The 21,651-nt window shown below is 38.0% G+C and overlaps 1 protein-coding gene across 1 annotated transcript; it reads left to right on the forward strand.

Annotated features, from left to right (window-relative positions):
- Positions 1-4,369: 4,369 nt before the first annotated feature.
- On the forward strand, positions 4,370-20,861 carry RAB5A (RAB5A, member RAS oncogene family). The gene is made up of 6 exons (XM_027639319.1): positions 4,370-4,530; positions 10,294-10,546; positions 13,754-13,905; positions 14,887-15,009; positions 16,860-16,953; positions 19,379-20,861. The coding sequence occupies exons 2-6, from the start codon at positions 10,384-10,386 to the stop codon at positions 19,492-19,494; spliced, it is 648 nt and encodes a 215-aa protein (XP_027495120.1). The 5' UTR covers positions 4,370-4,530; positions 10,294-10,383; the 3' UTR covers positions 19,495-20,861.
- The last annotated feature ends 790 nt before the right edge of the window (positions 20,862-21,651 follow it).

The following is a 21,651-nucleotide window of genomic DNA, read 5'->3' on the forward strand; positions in this document are numbered from 1 at the left end:
ATTCCTTAAGGTCTCTGAAGGTCAGAGAACTCCATGTAAAACGGTGCAAATTTTGTGAAACACCTAAAGGACATCAGCTATGCTGATGCATTTCGCTGTTGTTATTGCCTGGTTACTTTCATGGTTTTTATTCAACTCATTTACAGATAGTAAACTACTCCTTTCTATGTGCTGCACACATTTCATAAGGTATGATATGATGAAACCAATGTAGGTACAGAAAAAATGTACACAAGCAGAGACAGAAGACAAAAAAAGGATATTATAGCAGATGGACACATGAAAAAAAAATTGGGAAGTTCAAACACACTAAAGAGATTCTGCACGTCGTCTAAAGTCAAATTCCATTATAATTACACATCTAGCACTGGACTGAAACACAAAAAGGCTGAGCAAAGAACTCTGCAGAGTAATGCTAAAATGGGTGGAAATCCATCTGGTGAAATCATGACCCACTTACACAAATGTGTTAATATCATTCAGCACAGTTTCACTTTTGGTATTTGCCATATGACCCACGATGAAATAAAATACGAACACATGATCACTGGTAGGGCTGTCTGTGTGCTTTCAGCATTTTCCTTAAACATCTGGTTTTCCAGGCTACTGCAGAAGAAGGTCATCTTCACCACTAGCATTCACAGAGACCTGTCAAGCCCAAAATACACTAGTGGGAACTCGGTCATTTGATTACTGCCACACGCTCTCTTGCCTCTATTTCACACATTCACAATTCATCTTTGCTCTTTGCTGACCCTCTCTGTCAGCATCAACCTGCTGTGAACAATTTGGGAGCTTCACAAAGCAAGAGAGACACACTGTGTCATGACTGTTGTGGTCAGGGAGTTAGCCAGTAGGAACCTCCTGCAGGTAACACAGGCTTCCTAACAGCACACCAGTATCGTAGCTCTGCTGTTGTGTGATCCCAATTTCAGAGTGCATCCATCCCATAATCCAAAACACAGACTGCCTACATAGTTAACAGACAAAAAGCATATGAGATTTCCATTCATGCTAGCAGTTTCAGCAAAATGGCCAACTGCAGCACTTCTGAAGTCTGCTCAAAGCATTTTGAAAAATTCTCTAATCTCTCCTGCGAAAGTAATATGTTATCCCTTTTGCTTCCTTTTTGTTTGTGCAATTATATTACATTAACAGAATTCCTGCATCAAAAATTTGACTCAGCCTTGAACTTCAGGTACATCTGACAATCTGAAAGATTATTCCAATTCTAGAAAGCATTTATCTATTTATATTAGAAGCATAGAATATGATCCCTATATATGGAATATTTTGGTTCTCATTTCCTGAACATTATGGGCATTATGTTCTGTATTTTCTCTCATTCTTGTTGTGTAAACTAAATGTGTGGTTTCATGTTGCACCTAACTAAAGCTTACTGCCAAACAGGAGGTTCTTGGCCCATTGTCTTCTCTGAACTCGTACTCCTTTACTCTCACGTGCACCAGATCTAGAGAGCCTGCAGCCACAGCAGAGATAGTTCAATCTGCTGTGTTCAGACTACAAAATTATGTCCTTTGGTGAATAATTTTTGCATAACATCATTGGTTGATCCAACTCACTCTGCAGCTATACAATATCACAACTTACTCTAGAGGTTTAAGTTTGCAGCTGGAAACAGAAATGGAGTTGGATCACACCTTCCATCAGCAGTTCTTCATTTGAGAAGATTACGTGAAACATTAGATGTCATGTATGACATGAGCATTTAATCTCTGAATTGAATTTAGTTCAAGTTATTCTATTAATGACTTGATATTTTAATTTTTAATATTTTAATTTTTTTCATCTGAAACTGTTCATGTATGTACTGTGTCTGGCTGGAATGGAGTTAATTTTCTTCATAGCAGTGAATGGTGCTTTGGATTTGTGACTAAACTCGTGTGGATAGCACACCAATACTTCAGCTACTGCTGAGCAGTGCTTGCACAGTGTCAGGACTTTCTCTTTTTCCCCCAGAAGGTATGCTGGAGAGGGGCAAGAAACTTGGGAGTGAAATACAGCCAGGACAGCCGACCCAAATTAATGAAAGGGATATTCCATTCCCCCATATTCCAGCATCATGCTCAGCAATAGAAATTAGAGGCAGAAGAAGTCTTCCAAGTTGGCTGCTGCTTCGAGACAGGTTGGACCTTGGTCTGTTTATGGGAGGTAGTCAGTGATTTCCTTTGAATTGCCTTTTCCCTCCCTCTTTCCTTCATCTATTAAACTATCATTATCTTGACCCACAAGTTGTCTTGCTTTTGTTCCTCCCCTTCTGTCCTCTGTCCTACTGCAGGGAAGTGAGTGAGTGAGCAAGCAGCCGTCAGGTTGGCTGGATGCTGGCTGGTGCCTGAACATATGCTCATAACGTATATAGTAAAAAACATCTGTTTATCAGGATTCTGAGGTTTTGCTCACCAAATTCTGCAGTCCAGTTGAACAGAACAAAGCCAGTCAGAGGGTTATGACAAGTAGGCAGTACATCAGGGCAGGATTACCTGATTTAATGGACAGCTCTTACATTCAGCAAACTCACAGCTCAGAAGACTTGCACACTTTCAAACATGTTTCTCTGGAAGTAGGCTGGCATTCTACATCACTGGTGAACACAGGGACACTTTTACTTTTTTGAAGTCACATATTTGCTTTACAAAAACATTTATGTAACTGATTAACTTCAACTAAATAAAGCAAAATGGAGAAATTATTACTCTGAGACCAAACTGGTATCGAGGGAAAAGTATATGGAAAAGAACTGTTAAAGATGAAAAGAAAAAGAAAAATCTGTTGTTACTCCAGTAAAACAAACTTCAGTATGTTAAAGTATTGCTATGTCCATATTAGGGAAGATAAAAAAAAACCACAAAAAAATGGAAAACACAAAAGCAGACAGATATGAGATTTGTTGGTTTCCCTCTCATTCTACAAGGCCATTTGCTATAATATTTTACAAGCAAAAAAATATTTCTAAAGCAGCACTAAAGAATGGAGATTATTAAACAAAAACAACTGTGATATGATTGATTTAACCTTTCTCCTCTGTAATCAGCATATTTCTAAAGTACCAACAACAACAGGAGGAGATAAAGCTGCACTGGCAAGAGAACTGACTGAACAACTAACAATAAAGTCATATTTTATGAATGAACAGCATTATGGAGCCTCACTTCTAGCACAACACTGACCACAGGCCTTCCATAACATAATTTTTGTTTAATTTAAATACATGTGGTTGAACCCAAACTTATTTTGAGAATACAGCAACATCAACTCTCGATTCAGTATCTCCTGTGATGGAGTATCTAAACAAGCTTCATTAAATTGTACCAATTACTAAATAACATTATTGATAAACTTATTAAACATCTTAGCAGGTTTTTTTTTTATTTCCTTCAAACTATTAGACCTTGTAAAATCTGCTATACTGCAGAAACACTTTGTCTTGACTGTTCTGTTTCCTACACAATCCACTCATAGTTTCTGACCAACTGATCCTTCTCTCTCACAAGGTCATTCTTCACACTATGAACAATCAAGACATTGTTTATATCCATCTATGAAGCAAGACTTTTCTGTGTTAGCAACCTGTGCTCAAGTTTTTAGCACTCTGTCCATAATGAGTCAGCTTCTATGGCTTTATCAGTGGCTGTTCAATGTTTTAGAAAGTCAGGTAAATTCCCGATTGCAATTCAGATTTGCCGGTGTAGTTCCTCCTCTGAACTGATTTGGAATAGCTTTGGAAAATGGTTCTTTTAGAGAATTAAACCAGGACTTTTCTGTCTTGTCATACCCAGCGCCCATCCCTGGAAGTTAAGCAGCATTGCCCCCGCAGTCTCTATAGGATTGGCATGGAATCACAGAATGGCCTGGGTTGGAAGGGACCTTGAAGATCATCCTGTTCCAATCCCCCTGCCATGGACAGGGACACTTTCCACTAAACCAGGTTGCTCAGAGCCCCATCCAGCCTGGCCTTGAACAGTTCCAGGGATGGGGGTATCCACCTCCCTGGGGAACCTGTTCCAGTGCCTCACCACCCTCACAGCAAATGGAAGACGATGGGAAGATGCTCGGGTCGCTCGCAGAGACTCTTCCTGTGGGTGCTGGGATAAGTAGGAGACACGGTACACCCTGACAAGGAGCGCAGGCTCCGGTGCCTCGGGCGCGGCCGGGCAGGGGCGGTGCGGGAAAGGCGGGGGATCGGGAACAAAAGGAGGCGGAGAAAGGTGGGGAAGAGAGGGGGGCCACGTGACGGCGCGGGCGGACCGGAAGGGCGGGGTGCCTGCGGGCCGTGACGTGGCGGCGGCGGCGGAAGTGCGTGTGCGCGGGTGCGAGCGTGTTTGGGTCGGGGCGGCGGAAGTGGCGGCGGGGCCGGGACAGCTCGGCTGGGACACCTCGGCCGCGCCCCCGCCCCTCGCCCCCAGACGGGAGCCGCCTCCCCTCTCCCCCTGCTTCGCACACCCTGCCCGCAGCGCCCGCCAGCCCCCACGGACATCGCTGCGCCGCCGCCCCGGCCCCCGCCCCGGCCAGGTGAGGAGGCGGCGGCGCGGGGGGGGCCCCGGCGGCGGGAGAGGGGCGGGGGGCGCCTGTTGTGCGGGACTGCTCCCTGGGCCCTGCGGGGACGCCGTGCCGCGGTGCGGGCGGCCGAGGGGGCGGCCCGGCGTGCGGGGAGGAGAGGCGGGTCGCTCCCTTCCCGGCTCAAAATGGCGCCCCCGGTTTTCCCACTTCCCCTTATTCCTGTGCCTGGAAGGCAGCCGCGGGGGAGGGGAGGTGGCGGCGGGGGCTATAGGGGCTGGGCCCGGGGGAGCGGGTATCCTGCCTGGCCTGCGGGCGCTCCTGCGGGGAGGTATCGCTGTCCGGGGCTGGCGGTGAGGGTTGTTGCCCTAGAGTTGCTTGTGAGATAGGAAAGGGGAGGTTGGGTGATATGCCCCGCGCTTTCCCTTTCGCTTGCGGCTGGAGGAGGGACGGTGAATTAGGTGGGAAGTAGAAATACTCCCGGCAACGCATCGGTATCGGGGGAATCACGACAGGCCTGGTATACTAGTATGTTCTGCAGCACGCTCAATTGGAACTAGATGTAAAGCCAGAGTATGGTGGAGAAACAAACCCGTGCCTTTTTATCTTTTAGAGGAGAGCTAAATGGCTTAAGAGCTATCATAATGTTACAAACAAGGCCCATAAAAGGCTGTTCTCTCAGCATTTTTGGTGACTTGGTTTTTCTACCTTATGCCTCTTTCAGAGCTTGCGGATGAAAAGGAGAGGCTGAACAGATAATTAAGCAGCTGAAATTAATCAGCTTCTTCCATGTAATGTTCAGGACAAGTAAAAAGCATGACATTTACGGGTTTTTTTCTGGTTTCATTGTGACTTTTCAGAGTTACAGTCAGGCTAGATTGCATGTATGTATTGTTCTTCCATAAGAAATATCAGAAAAAGGTAGATGTTGGCTGAAGTGAGTTGGCTTGAGACAATGGTATTGTAGTCATCATTGTTACTTACATTTCCTGTATGATAAACCAGGTTACCTGAAAGCAGGTGGTACCATTCATCATTCAGATGAGCTTATGAGCTTCCTATTACCTTTAATGGGAAGGCTATGACTTTTTGCAGTGATTGTGTTGATTCACTCGTTTAACTTACTGTCTCATTATGTTTCAGTATAAACTGGCTTGTGTGTAACACTCGTTTTGCTAGATGTTCATATTACTGTCTTGAACCCTGCAGTAAGGTGCCACCCTAGTTCTGCTGGACCTGGAAAGGAAAAACAGAAGACTTGGTTAGTAGGAGTGACTAATAATCAGACTTTTTAGTTACTGCTTTTTAAAAATATTCAAGGTAGTCCAGTATAAAGAAATTAAAGTAGACAGATAATGATTGCAACCTCAGCATTGTATGATCTCTGTTAAAGAAGCGTGAAAAAGTTTATTAGAAATTGATACAACAGCAAGTGTGTTCATGGTAAGAAACACTGTTGTTTGCTATGAAATATAAAAGTGGTGAAATGTTCCAGTTTTAAATTTAACATGAATTTTTCTGTTGTGGCCTTTGTATTTGATAATGCAATTAATCATATTAGTTGTAGGAACAGTGCTTGGTCTCTTAATCTCTTCAGTAGACTGGGTTTTGTCAGCAGTGTCACTTTGATACTTTTGTACTAGTTGTGTTGTAGTTGAAAGTAGGCACTGATCTGAAAGCTTATGTGACTGAATTATGCCATCAAATTGTGAATCTGTAGGTATTGTCTAGGGCTGTCGGTATTTTGCACACAGATTCAAATATAATAAGATTTGTATATGATCTTTGTTTGTAGGACTCTTCTCTTTCACAAATAAAACTCAGAGTCTCTAGCAGCATACAAATTTCTCTTCTAGAGCGATGAGAATACCCAACATCTGGTAAATTAGTTGGTAGGATTAGCAGGAGTACTTTGCTAATAATATAGTCCAAGCTTTGTGTTCTGATATTTCAGCATGGAGCTGCTGTGTCTTGGGAGGAGTGAAAGTTCCTATTTACCAGAGGGACCTCTGTATTTATAGTGCCCAAGACTGCAAAATGAACCTTTTAATATATGATGGAGTTCTTATGTTAAATGCTGTAAAAGTAAGAAAATCTCCCTCGTTTCTATTCATGTGAAGCCATCCATCTCAGAAACTTTTATAGTATTTTCTTCAGCAGATTTGCATAACTCCCATATATATTAGTTTTGCTTCCAGTCAAACAGTTATGAACTTCCTTTTCTGTAGGTGAATGAAAATCTCTTACCAAGGTTTTCTTTCTTCACATTTCAAATGTATTGATTACAAAGTGTGCATAACGTGCAAAATTTTGGGCAGGCAGGGACGGAAGGCATGATAGTGGGTCTTTGCCAGGAAATTTTCATCAGAATTAAGGGTAAAAAATAGGTATGGCAGACAAGCCCTTGAGTAAGTGTTCAGAATTGTCTTGAAAGTGATCTGTCAAAAAATACTTGAATTTTCAGTGTATCTGTAGGGTACTGACTGTAGTATTCACCTCTGGTTCTCAAGCCTTGTATTTTACTGATAAATTAAGGAACAGGAGAATGAATATGACCTGAGGCTTGGAGTTTGCATGGGGTTGGTAGCATTGAAATCTACTTCTAAATCCTTGTGAGGCACTATGCTGAGCTCACAGATATGAAAAGAACAGGCAAAAAACATTCTGTGATGGCAGTGTCAAACTATAGTACTGCTTTCCTTCAGAATAAGGAAATACTTCCCTTGCTTTTTGTGTATATGTGCTGCCATGTTGTGATCTCTAAGTAAAGAGTTTCAACATCACCTGAAACTTCAAAAGATGATGGCTTCAATATACACTTATAGAAGATATTAGTGACTTTTTTAATGTATCAAAATCATCTGGATGTGCTCCATCAGGTTTTCAGTCTGGCATTTATTTTATCCTTAGCTGTTAAAAAGCGGGTGGCATGACTGTAGTAGGTTTTATTATTAATTTATTAGAAATATTGATGTGACTATCAAAGGAATGAGGTTTGCAGTGTGTTTCTTAGATTTTGCTACCAGACTTGCAGCTGGTTATTTTTGTACATGGTATCTGAATGTCTAGAATGATTTTTGGGGGAGGGATGCTGTAAGGGTGTAAACTTTGGAGTTCTCTGGTAACTACAACTTCTGTAGCTTGGGCATCTATAAAAATTGAAGTAGATATTTGTCTTGACAACTTGCTTCAGCTTTGTGTTCTGAAGGAGTTTTGCAAGGGGTAGTAATTACTGTTTCGTAAGTGATATAAATCTGAATAACTAGAAGCTGTAAATGGCCAGTTGAAACAGGTAAATATTATGTGAGTTAAATCAGTCTTGCCCATTCTTCTGTCATACCTCGTTTTGCTCTCGGTGTGGGTAACAGCAAGCAAAAAAGCAGCCACAGCAAGTAACCAGTGTGGTGGGTTGATTTCCTCACCGTGTGTCATCCAGAAGTCACTTGCTCCCAAGAGTACTAAGTTGCACGGTCCTTGGATGTCATCCTTATGTCTTTATGAATGCTGTGGAGTCTAGAAAAACGTGGGATGTATTAAAATTAAAGGGTTTTAAATTATTTCATAATTGTCCAAACACACTGGAATGCTACAGCAAACAGATGTGTTCTTTTAATTTTAAACCAGAAATAACTTAATTGTCTTCATTCATTTTCCAAAGGAAAAGATAAACAAATGGCTAACAGTATTCTGAACTACCTATATTGTGGCTATGTCTTACTTTCTCTCATGTAGTCTTATTAGGGAGAGATCAACTGTTGTCACTGATCAATTATTTTATCTGAATTGCTGCACAACTTCTGATCCATATTTAAGCAGTATGGAGGTGGCAGAGTTTTGCTGGAGAACCAATACACCAGCAGTGCATGAATTGTTGTTTTATGGTGTAAGGATGAAAGGCCTGGTATTTTTAAAATAATTGGATCCATTCCTGTATTCTGAAATATTTCACCAAAATTAATTTAATGAGTAAGAATCTGAGTATGGAATTAATACCGTACTTAATGGTGGCGAGATATGCGAAGGCTTTTTTGCTTCGTAGAAATATTCTTTTGCTGTGGTACACTTTGACATGTTTGTAAGGACATACATCTAAAATATGATACTCACTAGACTATGTTGTACAACTAAAATTTTAAAAATATGTATCTTTTGATTTAAGGATGATGTAATAGTCAAATAGGACACAAACTCAGGACAGAGTACAGAACTGTAATATCCTACCTGAAACAAGCTAAATTATTTTGAGATATATGGGAAAAGAAACAGCATCAGCAAATAGGAGTGTCTTCAGGATGTTGAAAATGGTTTTTTAATACCTGTGTTCAAGTTGTGTTTACACTGAGAAATAGAATACCTGTTTTTCAACTGGAATGTAATTTAGTAAGTAATGCTTAGATTTTTGTTTTGATTTATTCCATGAAAATTAGTTTTGTGAGGAAGTACCTTATTGGAGGATGGAGTTCTGCTAGAGTGCTGAAGCACTTTACAGGAAATAAGGTTCTTCAGCAGTTGGGTTGAGTTTACAAAAGGAGAGAGAGTTAGGAAGGAGAACGAAGGCTTAGTGTCTGAGCTCAGCATATGGCAAACTGGAATGCTCAAGTGCCTCATCTGTGTGCTAAGGGGTTTGAAATAGGAAGATGGCTGAAGACTACTGCTTGGTTTAAAATGTAGTTGCTTTACCACTAGGAATAAAGAATAAGAAGTCATTTGAAAGTGTTATGTTTGCTTACCTTTTTCAACTAAGAATTGAACCCATTTCCTGCATTAGGAGAATGCACTCTAACTTGCTTGCATCCTGGATACTAGAGAAGCTGTATCCCCACAAAGTGTGCACAATTCAAGTCAATAATCAACTGGATTTTGGCGTGGCTTTTGTTTTGTGTCTGCTGTTAAGTGTGTAAAAGCATAAATATTAGGCTTAGAAGTGATACCAGCAGAGTCTAAAGGCTTCTCTGTCCATATGAATAAATACTGGGGGTGAAGTCCTTTTAAGGAGTTTAAAAGGAGACGGACTAAGGAATACACTGTTTATAGTTGTTCTTAACAAAAATCTTTGTTGTGAATATTGATCTATTAGGACGTGTTAGTACTGGAAATGGAAATCTAACATCATAATTCTCTGGTGGCTTGTACAAAGTGATCTGGAATTCTTCCTGGTGAGGAAAAATCTGGTTTTCTTCATAGGGAAGGCTTTACTGATGCTTCTCAGTACAGTTGTTAATTAGAGTATGTATCAGTGGTTTGTATGTGAAGATCTGTGCTTTTATTTAAGGAAATTGTATTTGATAAAAGTGAGTTGATGACACTTGGAAAGAACTTACTGTGGGGTTCTAGTTTTCCCAATTTGCTCAGTTTTTTAGCATTGTTTATTGATGCTGGCTTTGGAATATTGGTTAGCAATGGCATAATTATGGAAAAATTGTTACTTCTTGCCATTTGATATTTTACCAATAATTTGAAAGTCTGAATATGTTGTATTATACTTCAATCTTGATATCTTAAGAAATAAGAGACCAAAGTCTTGCAAGAAGAAGCATAATTGAATTTCAGTGTCCTAATTTAAAGCTTTAATGGGAAGACTAGGTATTGAAGAAGATAACTGGTTCATTTGTCATAAATTCTGGCTATAGTTGATAACTTAGATGGTAGCTATACTCTGGACTTTTCACTTTGGTAAATATTAGATCAAGTTATATGTAGTACATGTTTCATTAGTGAATGAGATCTTTCTTACTTGGTTTGTAAATCTAATACCACCCACTGTCTTTTCACAAATAGGTTGTTACTGGCAGAAGAACCACTGAGGTCTGAATCCTGGAACTTACTTTCAAAAGCTGTTGAAATAAAGGACTTCTTTCTAATTTGGACATGGCTAATCGAGGAGCAACAAGACCCAATGGGCCAAATGCTGGAAATAAAATTTGCCAGTTCAAACTAGTACTTTTAGGAGAGTCTGCAGTTGGCAAATCAAGTTTGGTGCTTCGATTTGTAAAAGGACAGTTTCATGAGTTTCAAGAAAGTACAATTGGAGGTGAGAAAATTATCCTGTTGATTTTTTTTTTTTTGAGCTGAGCTTGTGTACTGTCCTTGCCCTTGTCAGCCTTTAATGTAATGGCACTTCTACATTGGGTCATTGACAGCAAGGATTAAATCTGAGCCCTGTGTCTGTAACTGAGAATTATAACTTTCTAAGCTAAACATAGTTGGCACTAGGCTGTAGGAAATGTGCATGTCAAGTGGAGGAAGTAAATGTGTTCTTGAACTGTGTAGTTTTGAAACCCGGGCTTCTTGTTACATTTTGTTTGTGAGTGGATGTGTGGCTGTTTTAATTGTGGTGTATGTTTAATGCATGAAATGACTGCTTAAGAGTTAAGAACTTAGTTCCTATAAAAAAAAAAAGTGCTGCAAACACAAGCTTGTGTTTTGTCATTTGTGCATCCTGGCTTTGCATTTGATTTGGGTGAACTTGCTACGTTTCTGGATATACCTTTCTTTGTTAGTAATCACAGAATTTAATGTGCTGTTTTTACATTTTGTGACTTCAAACAAAACAGGTGCTGGTTACTAGAATTAAAAAAATCTGTTAAATTGAACAGATTTTTTGCCGCTCTTCCCCTTGACAGATTTCTTATGTTATATTGTATTTTGAAGTTGTTTGTGCTTTGAGCTGTATTCCTCCTTGGATAAATTTAAACTTATCCTAAAACTACCAAACAGCATACAGACTTTAAAAAATTTGGATTTTATGGATTGATAAACATTCTCCAGTAGTTGCTGCTTGCATGAGTCAGTCTGTTACATCGTAATATTTGTGTGAAGCCCTTTCAGTGGTCTGTATCTTCACACACCAACAGTTGTTGAAAAGTAAAAAGCAATCTTACTAATGCACACTTGGCTTTGCGCATTTTATCATGGCTTTAGAGTAGGTGTTAGTGTGAAAGGTTTCTGTATTCTCTCATACACCTGTGCAGTAACATGGAGAGCATTCTCAAAGATCTATAGTGAATTAACTTTCCAATATCAATGAGATTTTTTGCTTTTAAAAAACCAGTTAAATTTCAATGAAATTCATTGTTCCATTTCAGTGATCTCCAATTCATTTAACCTCCTTTTAGTTTTTTTCTTGGTTTAGTGTTTGTGTTTGGGATAACCCAAAATGTGTTACACTGTTTAAAATCTATACAAAAGTTAAACAAGACCCTAAGTTCAAGTTCAGATGTATAGTGTTTAGTATGAGCTGTATTAACTTGGGCCTCTTCTATATAAAATAGAAAAAACCAAAATGCCATATAATACAGCTGAGAGATATTAAATGCTGCAGTGTTGGGATTTAGAAAAAGTTTTCTACAGAGAAAGCTGTCTAACTGTAGCTTGTAGTTGCCTAAGGCATAATTTTCTTTGTATACAGAAGGGCCTTTTAACAAAGAGAGGCTTATGTGCATTGTGAAACTGAATAAAAACATCTGAAAGGGAGTGAAGTTAAAGGCAGACATGTTGGATGGTGGTGGTGTGTTTTTGCCACTTCAGACTAGTGTAGCAGTGCCTGTTAGTTGCTTAAGACAAAAGTATGGCTGTTAAGGATGATAGGCTTTCAGATAATTAACACAGTTGATTAACTGTCAATTTACTGTGGCCTTGCAAGATAGAAGAAAGATACCTGTTTTGCAAAAATTAGCAGGTGTTTTAAGGTGGTTAAAGTGTTTCTTTTGATAAAAATGAGAATATTATAGAATAAACACCTTGTTTTAATTCTCTTCCCAAGTAAATACCTTCATTTATGGAGTTTAAGTATGTTTTTTTGTTAAGAGAATAATGTCCATAAGAACTTCAAAATCTGTTTGCTTGACATCTTGTCTCTGCCTTGGACAGATATATTGAGCTACTTCTGAGAAGGAAGCACTTAGTTTAGTGCAGGATATATGGGGGTTTTTTCCCCTCTGTTTTGCTTCTGGGCTGCTTAAGGAGATGCCAAGTGGAGCCTGTTTTACTGATGCTTGGATATTTAGCATTTAGAGAGTTTTATGAGGATTTAACATTGGAACATCAAAGCCTTTACCTTCTCCAGCCTGTCTGCTCATCTGTGATGGATGCTAATACCCTTGAAGCAGAAGCACCTGACCACTTAAGGAGTCAGATTCTTGTCATGGTTTAACCCCAGCCAGCAACTAAGTTGCAGCTGCTCGCTCACAGCTGAAATAGGGACACTTCTGGTATGCTAGTTACAATGTCCTTTACAAAGCAAGATTGGCTTGCTTTTGGCTTCTGTAATAAGTTGAAGGTTGCAGCAGTTTTGGAATGATTCATAGGCTATGATGTCTTGGAGTATGTAGGACAGGATAACATCCCAGGTATGTAGGCAGGTCAGTGTCTCTTCAGAACTTTGATTTAAATTGGCCACAATCTGTCAGTATGCCCAGTGATGAAAGGCCCCACTTCAGCCAAGTAGTGGGCTTTCCTTAGTTTTATAATACTGGTTTCTATATTGTGTGGGTACTTGGCCTCCGTACTTTTAATATGTACCTTAATCTTAATGGAAAAACTTTGCTAGGAGTAACTGTTTGAAGACTTAGAATAAGTTACTTACTATTTTCTGTAACCAAAAGAACATTATTTATGGGAATGCATTTGGCTGTAGTGGCAATGGATGCAAGCTGCCCTGAAACTGCAGGGTGTTGAAATTATGCTGAAATTAACTCATGAGATAACTTGCAAAGTCATGCTGCTTTAAGAACAAGAACTTTTGAGAAGTGCTTCTTCTTTTTTCCATGCCCATTAGCGAAGGTGAAGTTGTCAGGAGCTGAAAATCAAAACTTTAAGATACTATTCAAGTGATGTAAATGTGTAGAACTGAAAATATATGAACTATGGTATTATATTATGGTGGGATACTGTTACTGCTACTCTGTCATACAGTGTGTTGAAGCAGGATGAAATGTATCTAGAAAGTTTAAAAGAAAGCTTATGGTTACTCAGATTCACTGTTACAAAAAAAAAGGGAATCCTTCCCAATTCTTCTTTTCTTGTGTCTTTAACTTGAGGAAAGTCTGGTTCTTTAAATGAGTGTTCTGTGTTGATCGGTTACGGTCCATCAACTAATGCTTGCATTAAACCTGCTATATTACAATAGTAGGCTGGAACTGTTTAAGGAAATCATATTTGCATCTCTGTGAGCATGATTTTTTGTGAATATAGAGATATAAATAGACTTCTGGTTTCAGCACCTCTGTCTTTTTTGTAGCTGCTTTTCTAACCCAGACTGTATGTCTGGATGATACAACGGTAAAATTTGAAATTTGGGATACAGCTGGGCAAGAGCGGTACCACAGTTTAGCACCCATGTACTACAGAGGAGCACAAGCAGCTATAGTGGTGTACGACATTACAAATGAGGTAAGTGCTACACTAGGGAGGCACAAGGGGCATTTGGAAGTTAGTCTTATATTGACTGTTCCTTAGTTTTTCTCACTGACTTGTGTGAATCACTTCATGATTTCATAGAATCATAGAATGGTTTGAGTTGGAAGGAACTTTTAAAGGTCATCTAGTCCAACATCCTTGCCATGTGCAGGGACATCTTCTGCTAGACCAGGTTGCTCATTTCATACTGGACTATGTAATGTTAATTTGTGTCTGTAAACTTTTCTTGTCAAAAGACCATTTATAGGGGGTTTTCTTCTTTTGTACGAATAAAGAGAAAGAAAGTAAATTCTACTGTAAAAATGTTTAAAACCCACCTTTAAATCAGTTCACCAAGTGTGAGCTGTTACTCTCACCACATTGCTGGTGGCAGTTTTATTTCTGATAGTGAAAGACATTTTAATACTGTATTATTGCAGATTGCAAGTAAGGATTGGAAAGGTGGCACAAGCCATTAAGACCAAAACCTAAGGTTATTTGATTTCTTTTTATTTGAATTTAGATAAGCTTCACTTGTTTTTAATAAAATGAGACTTAAAAACCAAAACTCTCAAAAACCCCAGAAACAGTGTACCATAATGAATAGTGCTCACTAATTAGTAAGTAATTTTGAGACCCTTTCAATATAGCTGTTCATACACTTGATTATTCTAGAGAAATTGAAATTCCCATTTTTGTCTTCTAACTACTTCTCTTTCCTTACTCTGTCTACATAAAGATCTTCCTATCTTTACTTGCTTTTTCAGCATTATCTCAACTAAGCATAGTTGAGAACTGAGGTAGGGATGTTTTGTTTTAAAAGCTCAGTTGGCGAGTTGGAGTGTGCCTTTGGACTAAGGTAGCAGCCTTGCATTTGGCCTTTTGTGCTCGAAGTGTAGATAACAGAGATGGGGATGATAGGTGAGTACAAAAGGATGATAAAACTCAGTTGCATCATTTTGCAATCATTAACAGGAGTCCTTTGCCAGAGCGAAAAATTGGGTCAAAGAACTTCAGCGACAAGCAAGTCCTAACATTGTAATAGCTTTAGCAGGAAACAAAGCTGATCTAGCTAACAAAAGAGCTGTGGATTTCCAGGTATGTGCATAACTTCTTTTCATAGAAATATCATTTTATTTGAGTAGATAGTAAATAAATCTAGGAGGAGCTTACATGCATAGCCTAGCTAGTTGTTGTGGAGGTCACGCTATTAAATATAAACATCAACTGAGACTAATTAAATTATACATGCTACTGTAAAACCTATTTCTGTGCAAGTGATATGTAGCAATAGATTTTTTGAATAATTAAGTTTGACTTGGAGGAATAACTAATTTATTTGAGTATCTTTAAGGCTAATTAATTATCTGTTCTTTCATGTGACCTCTGTCTTCTACTGGAAATTATTAGTAACTAGAGTTTCAATGGATGACATAGCAGTTACTCAGTGCAAACTATTCTGTCTGACTTGTCAGCCAGGGAATTTTGATTATCATGTGATACAAAGCTGATTGATTTGCCCAGCTTCCTTAGGCTGTACTGTTAAAGCAGTAGTCAGATTTTAATTGTGCTTTTCATGGTATTCTTTTCAGTTTAGTGATAATATTGATGTTCTCACTGCTGTATTCTATCTTCTAGAAAGTTTAGCCAGGTCATCAGAAAATAGCTTCCAAAATGAATAAAAAATTTACTGCTGGTAGCTCTGGTCCATTCATGATTGACTGAATTTGAATTAAGATAGTATTTATTAGTTGTTAATTCTGTTATGGTTTTTAATCTGTATTTGATGTTAGTGTGTGAGATATTGCTGTAGTGAATCCTTTTGCAACTATAGAGTCGAATTATGAAGGTTAGCAGTGGTTCAGGTGTTTTTCTACCAGAATTCAACAACTCAGTGTTCTAGTTTCATATTTTCATGTCAGTTGTAACATAAAGCTTTGTGACAGAAGATCTCTGTGTTTTGTGAAAAGTTGTGGTATTTAACAAAAGCGTCATACATCATGAAGTATGAGGTCTTGCAGTCAAACATGTAATCAAATGTAACTACCAAAGTAGACCTACCTTTACATTTTTTTGACAATTAGAATCTTAATATTTTTCAAATGTTAGGGTTTTTGCTAATGTGGATTTTTGGGCTTCTTTCAGGCTTTGACAGTCCTTTCTCATTGCAAATCACGTATTAGATTTCTAGGTATTTGTTAATGTGTTATTTCAGGTATAGTTACATCTTAGCAGATGTCACTTAATTATAGAATGCTGTAGGTTATTCTTTCCATCATAGGTCTCTTGTAGTTTGGCTTCTTTGTAGATTTCTTATTGAATGCAAAGGCAGTTACATAATCATAAGAAGATGGGGATTCTCAGCTGAATTGAGTAGTAGGAAGTGGCAAAAATAGTAAAGTTCTCATGAGCAGTGTATCAGATGAAAATTCATACTGTAAGGGGAGATAACATGGCAAAATTCTTCATACTGCTTATTTGTTATAATTGTGAATTTCTATCAGGATAATGAAATTGTTCTGATCCATCTGCTCCAGTGCTTGAAAGATTTGAGATAGTTGCAAACTGCCTTCTTTCCAGGGTAATAATAGACTTTCTGACATTTGATGGCACTTCCTGGAGCTCATTTGTTCTTGCTGTCATGGCTAGTGTTTTGGATTCAGGTTGTCCCTTTCATAAATATTTTCATTTATTATTTAGTTTTGCCTGATATATTTGTGTATAGATATTTTTAAGATTACATTTCTAATTGTTTAGCTGCTTGATGGAATTACAACTTCTCCGTAGCTAATGAATAACATATTGTCATATGAGTGTTTCAGCAAACTGTCTTTCTTTCAAAATGGTATAGAAATTGTTCCTTAGTAGCAATAAAAGTACCCTGTGTAGTAATTATGTGATTTTTAATTTTTTTTAATGAAGTAATGTTTTTTTATTTTAACTTGCAGGAAGCACAGGCTTATGCAGATGACAACAGCTTATTGTTCATGGAGACGTCTGCCAAAACATCTATGAACGTAAATGAAATATTCATGGCAATTGGTGAGTTTCTGAACAAACTAAGAACTTAAAAAGAATTTTTTTCATGAGATGCAGACCATTGCAATCTTCCTAACCCAAGGTCTTCGTTTGTAACCTGAATTATTTCTGGCACTGAAGTTTCTTTAGGACCTTTTATTTGTTTAATTTTGTTTAGGTAGCTGTCTGAAATCCAGAAGTTGTGCCAAAGATGGCTATGTGTGCTTAAATTCACTGTCCAAGTAATATGTAAAGGATGCCACATATGAAAAGTAAATTTACTAATAATTTTTAGACCTAACATAATCTTAAGGATTTCTGTAAAGTTGCCAGTGTATACTAGTAAGTATAAATTATTAAGAAATTTTGTGTATTCCATTGTTATAACCACAATTGTGTTTAATTTTTGATAAACTTTTGAAAGGGGAGGAAAAAGAATACATTTTAGGCTGGTCACTAACCTGTTAAATAATAACCTTAATCACAGTAGGAGCTCTGCTGCTCAGTAATAGTAATGTATAGCATCAAATAATCTCATTAAACTGTTTTGTATGTTGCACCACGGTGACCTCTCCAACCTGCTTTTTGTGGAAAAAAGTCATTGCTGTTAAAATTAAATGTTTCTAAAGAGCTCTTACCCTCTGCTTTTCAAGTCAGGAAAGCAGAAGATAATTTGTGGTGTGCTTCAAACTTCCAGTAGATGCGAATTAAATTATCACTATAGCAACACTTTATAACAAGTACTTCCTTCATATTAACTATAAATACTTGGGGAGGGGGGACGGACACAAACACGTAACTGTATGAGAGGAAAGTATATTCTTCTTATAATTGTTCAAGATAGGCCTGCATTTAATGATACAGAAATGCTCAATTGCACCATTCTGGTGAAATTTCAGAATTAATGTGTTTAATGATGCAGTTTGCATCCTGTACCAAATATGTTTGGTTTTTTAATTTGGTATATCAACAATAATTCTTACCTCTCCGTATTTTAATGAAGTATACAAAGTAAATTTGAGGAAAACAATGCCTAACTAATAACTGGGTATTTTGTCTGCAATGTTGGTTGGCCATGTGAGTATTCTTTTGCATCAGTGGGGTGAAATTCAGCTTTGTCAGTGCATCAGAACAAGATCTGTGCAACAGTAGACTCTAGAAGGAAATCTTGGAGGCTATGAGTATTGCATGGAATTTGGAATAGCCTGCACAACATGGTGCAGTTCTCAGGACCATGTGTAAATACAGTCTTCAAAACTGTGAGAAAATGTAAAAATGAGAATGACAGAATTGTGGGATGCAAGTTACAGCTGCTTGTAAATGGATTGCTTTAGAGTTTGTTCAAAACTTTCAGTTAAAAAAATGTTAATTGAGTTCTAGATACAGTTAGAGAATTCAAAATGATAGTGCTCTGAAGGCATTTTTCTACTGGTGCTTTGTCCTTCTGTGCTGTCTCAGCAGCTTAGTACCATGTGAATTCTTGGGTTTTATCACAGAACTGTAGAACAGCCCAAGTCGGAAGGGACCTCAGAAGATCCCTCTAGTCCACCCTTTTGTGGGAAAGGGAGTCTAGATTACTTAGCACCCTGAGATTACCTAGCACCACAGCACATTGTTGATGTTTGCTCTGCTGTTTCTTCTGGCTGCATTTTGTTCCTTTCAGGAAAAGCTGTTATTTAAAAGGCAGACCATGGTAATTACTTTGGAGTGAAAGCACACGCAACCAAACTGTAGAACAGGGTGGTTGCTGGGTCCCAGTTCATGTGCAAGACAGGCCCATGGAAGTCCTTTCATGGACTTTTATGGTTAAAATAAGCAATTTTCTGATGGAAGAAATCTAGGAGAAGCTACTGCTCAGAAAGGTAACAGTTGTCACCTTTATTTTTCGTGTCAGGACTGAGGGGGTACCTTGGAGCTACAAAGGCAACAAAGAAATTATCAGTCAATTGATTCATAGGAGCTGGAGAGAAGAGACAGCTTGAAATAAATAAGAGAGGCTTGATCTGGTGCTGACGCCATTTTATATGTTGTATGCAAATACTTACTCTGGCTAGATATCTGGGAACTAGTTTGACCCATTTCTGTCTGTGTTTGGTGCCTTTTCAGTGTTTCTGTATCTTTTCTCACTAACATCCTGATCTTAAAGCCTGTTCCATGTGGGTGGATTCCCACAAGAGCTGTCATTTGCTGGCATAGCACACCTGTGCAGATACATTTTACTGCTCAAGTTACTAATGCATTTGATGCTTGGAAATCATAGATAAGGGAGTTAATCATTAAGAAGTTAAGTGTCTTAACTTCTTTCATTACCAATGCAGTGAATCAAATCCAATTATATGGTGAGTATACTGATATGCTTATAGAGTAATAATGTGTTGACTTTGTGTACTCAGGTGATTTAATCTTAGTAAAATCTCAGTTTAACTCTTATATCCTGTTCATCTTACAGCAAAAAAATTGCCCAAAAATGAACCACAGAACGCAGGAGCCAGCTCTGCCAGAGGAAGAGGAGTAGACCTTACTGAACCCACACAACCACCCAAGAGTCAATGTTGTAGTAACTAAAAGATCAATTGCTTTAAACTGTTCTGAATATTCTTCTGCTTCCTAACTGTTAATAACCATGGAATTGGAGTGCTTAACCTGGTCCAGTACAGCTTCCCAACAGCGAAGAGACTTATGATAATAGTCAAGTTCATGATACAGAGTTTTCTTTTGATGTAAAATTTTAACATGCATGTATCCACCACTGGCTATAATGTTTCAGCAGTAGAGGAGAGATGGAAGGGACATAAACTTCCTTCAGTTGAAAGGTTTTAAAAATCAGTTATTATTAGGGGTGTAGAAGAACTGCTCTCTGTGGACCTAATTGGCCAGTTCCTGTAGCCTCAATACTGATCACTGTTATAATAAATAGAATTGGGTCTTTTCATAATTCTCAATTGTGCTTTAAAGCCTTTTTAGAAACAGGGTCTAAAAATTACTTAAACTTCTCTGAAGTATTGATGCAACCAGTTGTTTCTGCAGGTATCCACTATTTAGTTATACATTCCATAGTTTAATAATTTAATTACAAATAATACTTGCATTAACAATTTTAAGAATCCTTTGCTTGCCAGACAGTGGAGTTTTAGTTGGTACACTGTATGTAAATGATATCAACCCAGTTAGTTATCTTAATGAATTAGTGATGAATCAAGTTTAACTTAATTTCTAATCTTTTCAGAGGGTACAGACCAGTAAATTCAATTCTATGACTTAGGATATGTTTGGTTTTTTTCCTCTACAAACTGTAAGAGCTCTTCAAGTAAAACCACAACAAACTCGGTGTCTGTGACTTTTCTTGTTTCTGATCATTGCTGGCCATTACAGTTTGTTTTTCCCCTAAGGAAAAAAATAGTGCACTAACAATTATGTACATCCAACTTGATTTTAAATTTGGATATTAATGTACTGTAAATAGGTACTCTGCATTGTAGTCTACATTTGTTTAATACTTTCTGTAATATTTAAGAGTTGCTTAAAGGTATACAGAATGTACAGTTACTTAAAGCTAACTTTTTTCCTCTCTAATCAAAGGAGGTTCTGAGTTCTTCCTTTATGGCTAGAACAGTAATAAATGATGCTCCTGTATCTGTAACATAAGTACTGCTGTCTGTCAGTAATGAACTTTGCAACTTTGTTTTCCAAAGTACATTTTATTTTGATCAGTCCAGTATATTGCACTAATTCTTTTAGTTATTTTCATTATATGAAATCTACAAAGTGTGTCAGAAGAGATGAATTAGTCTATTTAAATGTTGAACTGATAGAAACTTACTTGTGCAGATTTAAAATTTGCAGTAATCTGGGTTTAGCAAGGAAAATGACAGTTCACCAGTGTTTAGTTTTATATTGAGGTGCTCAGGTTTGAATAAAGTGGTTTAAAAAAATTTTGATTACTGTTTCTTATTGAGAGTTTCAGATGGTTTTATTGCATTTGTACAGTTCCAGACAAGATGTCTGATTTACTGAATGGGTCAGCATTTAAGATGATTACAAGTAAATTCATGACACAGCTAAATATAAGCCTGTCTTATATATACTCTGGCACTTCAGCTATCCTATGGTAAATTTTTAAATGTTGAGGTAATTGTGTATCTTATCACATCTATATAGAAATACAATCAAAATAGTAATATTATCTCTTCAACCTGAAGCTAATGCAGTCTTTGCCAGTTTTTCCCTAATGTAGCTTGTTGCATTGTTGTAGTGTCTCAGAGCTGTCTGTGCCTCTTCCTGCAGCTGATGATTTGCAATTGGATGGGTGCATTTTTGTGTCTTTTTCAAACTGGTGGTGGTTTAGAACCCACTGGTTATACAGACTTCAGCAGGTCTTGACCAGCATCACTTGCAGTTTGTCACAAAATACACTGAAGTCCATTTTTTCTGCCAGCTGTGGGCTTGAGTCACAATTAGCTGGCACGTTTTTCTATCTTTTGGGGTCTGTTTCATGACTTTAGACCCTCTTGCCACTGCATTCTTTTGCAGATGTTTATGGCTGAGTTGGACCTGTTGCACGGAAGGCAACAGTTTCTTCTTGCTCTGAAGTCTGTCACTGTGAATGAAAACTCATACATGAAATTTTCTGTCCTCAAACTGATTTCTTCAAAACTACCTTGTATGCTAGAATTGGAGTGGTTTCTCTCTGTTCTTTGAATTTATTTGATTGTTACTGAAAAG

The sequence above is a fragment of the Corapipo altera genome, unplaced genomic scaffold (assembly GCF_003945725.1).
Source record: "Corapipo altera isolate COAL_440 unplaced genomic scaffold, ASM394572v1 44, whole genome shotgun sequence".
In the NCBI taxonomy this organism is placed as follows: domain Eukaryota; kingdom Metazoa; phylum Chordata; class Aves; order Passeriformes; family Pipridae; genus Corapipo; species Corapipo altera.

Coding starts and splice junctions, on each gene's coding strand:
- RAB5A (XM_027639319.1), top strand. CDS start 10,384: ATGGCTAATCGAGGAGCAACAAGACCCAATGGGCCAAATGCTGGAAAT. Junction 13,906..14,886: donor TGTACGACATTACAAATGAG/GTAAGTGCTACA, acceptor AATCATTAACAG/GAGTCCTTTGCCAGAGCGAA. Junction 15,010..16,859: donor AAAGAGCTGTGGATTTCCAG/GTATGTGCATAA, acceptor TTTAACTTGCAG/GAAGCACAGGCTTATGCAGA.